The 6,000-nt window shown below is 43.3% G+C and overlaps 1 protein-coding gene across 1 annotated transcript in view; it reads right to left on the reverse strand.

Moving 5' to 3' along the window:
- Window positions 1-5,590, reverse strand: part of lrrc74a (leucine rich repeat containing 74A) — a 31,877-nt gene extending 26,287 nt beyond the window's left edge. The window contains exons 1-2 of the mRNA XM_078233139.1: window positions 5,447-5,590; window positions 1,516-1,623 (exon numbers count right to left, since the gene is read on the reverse strand). Of these exons, the coding sequence (XP_078089265.1) occupies window positions 1,516-1,623; window positions 5,447-5,590 (252 nt within the window). The remainder of the gene's footprint in view (window positions 1-1,515; window positions 1,624-5,446) is intronic.
- Between the last annotated feature and the right edge of the window lie 410 nt (window positions 5,591-6,000).

A 6,000-nucleotide genomic window follows, 5' to 3' on the forward strand; every position in this document is an offset into this window, starting at 1 on the left:
TACGACATCAGAGAATTCTGGCCTATGTATATGTAAACAATTATTTGTTACTGATCAACCATCATTGTTCAACAATACAAGCCTCCTGACCTCTTCATGAGAAAACATGCAACCTTTAACTCTTATTGCTTTTCCTGAGTCATGGCTTATTTGTGCAAAGTCCTTCAATGCATGTGCGACACAACATATTGAATTTTCACGTTACTGCAATCTATTGCTGTGATGTAGAACCTGCGTCAATCTCAATAAACCTTCAAGCTCATTATTATTCATGTAGTTTAGTTATGTGATTTATAATCTGTTTGTGTTCATCTTTGTCGTGCAATGTCTTTGGTGCAGAAATGGATCCTTCTCTAATGTTATCAGCATCATTGAGTGGAAAGGGCCGGCACGGTGGCACAGTGGTTAACACTGCTGCCTTTCAGGGACTTGGGTTTGGTTCCCGGCTTGGGTCACTGTCTGTGTGGAGTTTGCACATTCTCCCCATGTCTGCGTGTGTTTCCTCCAGGTGCTCCGGTTTCCTCCCACAGTCTGAAAGACATGCTGATCAAGTGCATTGACCCGAACAGGCGCCGGACTGTGGCAACTAGGGGAATTTCACAGTAACTTCATTGCGGTGTTAATGTCAGGCTTACTTGTGACTAATAAATTAACTTTAACTTAACTTTTAAGAGCACAGGTTAAACCAATTCTGCCTACATTACATGTTTAGTCTTTGCTAGAAATAAAAGTAATATAAAAACATATCAGATTTCATCCACATAGTTATTTAGCTACATGGGTAAGATGGATATATAAGGATATGGGCCAAATGTGGGCAATTGGGATTAGCTAAGGGATTTAAAAAAAAGAGCAGCATTGACAAGTTGGGCCGAAAGGCCTGTTTCCATGCTGTAAACCTCTATGACTCTATGTTACAGAACTATACTAGGTAATGTATGATGTCCTGGAGTCTCCAGGAATTAAAGATTAATTTCATGTCACTGTTTGGGGAGTAACACTCATGATTAAGAAAAAAACATAGGGATATTAAGTATATAAAGGTTTTCACTTTATTAGTTATAAATATTTCAGACAACTGAAAAATAAAAGTTATTTGACAATCGGGGATTATTGAATCTGTTGAAGAGTCTATTCACTTTCCAATTGTCCATGGGAAGGTGTGAAATGGCGCAACGTGTTGCGGGACCAATGGCTGGTGTGTGGGGGCACGGCAAATGGAGGTGATGTGGTGACACTTCCAGAAATATGTCCAACCAATGTTGACAAGGTCATGAGATCTGTGCTACATATCTCACTCCACAGCTTAAAGATTTCCTTACCCCTCATTGCAACCCACCTCAAGATTCTTGTATTTATCAAGCATGATCTAACTGAATGATGGAACAGGCTCTGGGGCTGAATGGCCTTCTCCTGTTTCTATGGCACAGCATACAATAAATGTTGCTAGGCTCAGTTAATGAGAGCTCGATGAGTCAACTGCAGCCACTCCTAAAAAAGACAAAATGATCTTACCAGAGTCTGGATGAAACAATTTTCAACTAACATTTCCATCAGATATTGCATGCCTTCTGCATTGATTCCACCATGTTCTAGCTCCAATGTAGTCACTGATGTATTAGTCTGCAGAACAATGAAAATTGTGTTCATTCTACCTGTCTCTTCTCATTCTTACTCTCTCTGCCTATTCTTTGTTCCCAGTATTTGTTCTCAGTCTCAGCTTTCTCAAACTTGCTGGCTTGTTTTGGTCTTCCCTGACAGTCCCAATGATGAGAAGGAGGTAATGGAGTTAAGAGGGAGGCCGGAGATTAAGTTTCCAATCTGATCTAATCCCAATATGATTGCCCTGGAGCAGCCTGCACCCACTGGCTGTCACAGACCATACCCACAGGGCCCCAACTCACCAGCCTTTCCTGCCCACTGATCAGGCAGTGAACCGGAGAAGTTTTATTTAAGTGAAGACCCACCGTTTAGTAAGCCGGGCCCCTAGCACCCCGCCCTGTTCAGGTGCATCGTTTGCTATCATACCCACATTCACATCCCTTTCTGTCTGCCTCTATCCCTCACTATATTTCTCACTGTGTTTAGGTTTCTCTGCATGTGTTGTAAAATTGGTCTTGGGTACTGGCATACATGGGGGTGAGCGAATCAACAGCCTGTTTTATAGCTGAGTTAAAGAAAATGAAGCAGGATATAAAACAGACTACCCATTTATCATTATCACCCATTTCCACCAATGTTCAAGAACACAAAGATTGGCCGGGTGGTTAACAGTGAGGCAGAGTGTCCTGGGCTACAAGAAGATATAGACGGAATGGTCAAATAGGCAGATAAGTGGCAGATGGAATTTAACCCTGAAAAGTGTGAGGTGATATACTTTGGAAGAAATAATTTGACATGAACGTATTCAGTGAATGGTAAGACACTAGGAAGTTTTGTGGAACAAAGGGATTTTGGCATGTTTGTCCACAGATCTTTGAAGGCAGAAGGGCATGTTAGTAAGGTGGTGAAAAAGGCATATGGGACACTTGCCTTTATCAATCGAGGCATAGATTAGGTCAGAGGTTGTAGGGATTTGCATTCTAATCAGTATTCTGTAACTTGATTTTGTGTCTCTGTGCCCTGTTTGAGAGCACATTTCCACTCCATCTGACGAAGGAGCAGCGCTCCGAAAGCTAATGGTATTTGCTACCAAATAAACCTGTTGGACTTTAACCTGGTGTTGTTAAAACTCTTACATAGATTACAAAAGCGGGGAGTCATGCTGGAGTTGTATAGAACTTTGGTGAGGCTACAACTGGAGTACTGTGTGCAGTACTCCATTATAGGAAGGATATGATCGCACTGAAGGGGTGCAGAGGAGATTCACCAGGATGCTGCGTGGGATGGAACATTTAAGTTATGAAGAGAGGTTGGATAGGCATGGGTTGTTTTCGTTCGAGAAGGCGGAGGGGTGACCTGATCGAGTTGTACAAGATTATGAAGGACATGGACAGAGTGGATAAGGAGCAGCTATTCCCCTTAGTTGAAGGGTCAGTCACAAGGGGACATAGGTTCAAGCTGAGGGGCAGGAGGTTTAGGGGGGATGTGTGGAAAAACCCAGAGGGTAGTGACAGTCTGGAATGTGCTGCCTGGGAGGGTGGTAGAGGCGGGATGCCTCACATCCTTTAAAATGTATCTGGATGAGCATTTGGCACATCATAACATTAAGGCTATGGGCCAAGTGCTGGCAGATGGGATTAGGTGGGAGTTCAGATATTCCTAATGTGTCGGCGCAGACTCAATGGGCCAAAGGGCCTCTTCTGCACTGTATGATTCTATGATACATTCACTTGTTGTGTTTGCAATCTGTGGTTCTGTTACTTTGTCTCTTTCCTTTACTCTGTTCGTTATGGTTCTGTGTTCGGGAATCAGTTTCAACTCTTGTCATCTTCTTTGACTTTTATCCCATTCGGTTTCCGTGACCTTTAAGTTTCTGTTTGTGAATGCTTGCGATTCCCCCTAAAGTCATGAGCTTACAATGCTGAGGGATGGAGCTCTTCCCACTTCTCAATCAAGGCAAGATCCAAACCAAGATTTCCCATTGCAGGTACAGTTTGAACCTGAATGATTAAAGGCTTTTTTTTTACAGATTTCACTGCCCCAATCAATCCTTCTTCGTAGATAACAGATACTTACCACGAGTGCAATTGACAGGGCCTTCACTGCTTTGGGTGACATGCAGCGGTAGTTCAGGTTAAGATGAGAATCGTGGTGGTGCCGAATGTAGTAAGATATCGGGCTGACTCCAATGTCCTCACATGCCTTACGATAGACCTGCTCCTCAGTTATAGTCTCACCAGGTTTCCCTTTTCAAAGTTGGTTGGGGAGGGAGAGGGGTGGCGGGGGTTGGGGGGGGGGGGGGGGGGGTTGGTGGCAGCGGAAGTGGGGTGGAGAGGAATGGGAAAGATAAAACTACTTTTAAACAATTCAGGATAAAATTAATGCTATGGAATAGACAGTGCAGAAACAGGACATACCCAGCAGCCATGCCATGTGTTCTGCCCCCAACATCTCCCCCTCACCCCACTCCCTTTTGCTGGCACTAGAACAGCTGCAGCGGTGGGATAAGGCCCTTATGTTTCTTAATTGGTCATTTCAGAGCCTCAAATAGCTTAGGGGCAGGAAGACAAAACTCAACCTTCGCCAACCGACTTTATTGGTGGGAAGTTGAAAAGCTCTGCATCTTGTGCTTAAATGGCCCCATCAAAATGGCCCTGACCAAGCTCCGAGCCCACACAACAGATGAGGTGGAGGGTTCAATTCCACCCTTTGTGTGTAGAAATGTTTCCTAATTACACTCCTGAAACGTCCAACTCAAGTTTTCAAACTAAGATGCCTGGAGTGAGAATTTCTGGCCTCCCAATGGCGTATTTCTCGCGGCGGGAGGTGGTGCACCATTGGCAGGGAGTGGGACCTTCTGGTCCCACTGTTGTCACTGGGATTTCCTAGAGATCATTGAATGAAGGTCAGACCAGGAACTTTTGCCAATTTCCCATATCGCCCATCACCCATTATCTTCCCACTATTCCTCAACAAAGATTATTGATACCAATTATAATGCCTCCACTGTGTCCTTGCTAAGGTCTAACTCAGTGCAAAATGTGGAGCACAATAGCTAATGTTCAGTACCTTGCCCAACCTGTTCCAAAATGCTTTACAATCAATGAGACACTTATTAAAAGTTTCGTCTTTTTTGAAGCTTTGTCTCTGCCGTAATGCAGGCAACCAATTTGTACACAGCAAGAGCCCACGCAATGAGATAATGACCAGGTACTCTGTGTCAGCGATGTTAGTTGAAGCATTAATATTGCCCTGTACTTTTGCTCATCTTTGAATAATGTCATGGGATCTTTTCTATCACCCAAGAGGCCTCGATCACCTGAAAGACATTATCCAGGCTGACACTGTCATTCTCAGGGAGAACTATGTTAACATAGTGTTAGCTTTCTGATGGGACATCAAACCAAGGTGCCATAAGACCATAAGATATAAAAGCAGAAGAAGTAGGCCATTTGGCCCATCAAGTCTGTTCCCTTACTGATTTTAAATCTGTCTCTCTCAGACAGTGCCCTCTCTCAGCGCCCTTCCAGGTGGCAGTAAATGACCTCATGGCAATTTATGGTGCACAAATTGATCGCTACCTTCTTCCATATTACAGGAGTGTCTATTTCAAAAGTGGCTATGAGGTGCTTTAGAATATTCCAAGGCCAGGAAAGGTGCTGTATAAATGCAAACACTCCTTCCTTTACAGGACGGTGAGAGACATCAGTATTGCTGTTCACTTCAGTCAAACCTTACAATGGGACTTACTAGTGATTGGCACATGGAGTGCACAAAGTCACAAGTTTGATCATGGCTACAGACAAATGCACTGCAAATACCCCACCTCCCCATCCCTTATTACATGTCCCGCTGAAATGGTAGGGGCCAGGGTTAGTTTTGAACACTGCATGAATAACAAGTTGATCATGATATCTCCTTTCTTACCATCAAGATCCACATCAGTATCATAGTCGTCTTCACTGGTCTTTTCCAGGAGCTGATGCATTGGTTCATCGCAGAGTGAATCATAGCTCTCTACATTGTTCACATTTGATATAGTTGGAGTGAGATGCACTATCACACTGTGGGTCTTAATAAGCAGCTGAGGAAGGAACAAATGTATGGTAGGCCTCAGCATTGACTATTCCAGCTAAACTATAATAGGCACAGGACTAGCTCTTCTCCACAAAAGATACTAAATCCGCCACACCATCTTTATATACAAAGCTTCAATTCTCTTATCACGTGTATAAAATATACATGTAACATTTTGAAACTTTTAGGATCGGATATTTTCATCTATGCTATCAATACAAAGTTAGATTCAGCTTACAAAGAGTTAATACCTCGAGGATGGAACAGCACACGTAAATATCCCTTTGTTTACTTTTGCTCATAATAGAAGTCATACTGGAC

Source organism: Mustelus asterias, chromosome 18 (genome assembly GCF_964213995.1).
Source record: "Mustelus asterias chromosome 18, sMusAst1.hap1.1, whole genome shotgun sequence".
Taxonomy (NCBI): Eukaryota; Metazoa; Chordata; class Chondrichthyes; order Carcharhiniformes; family Triakidae; genus Mustelus; species Mustelus asterias.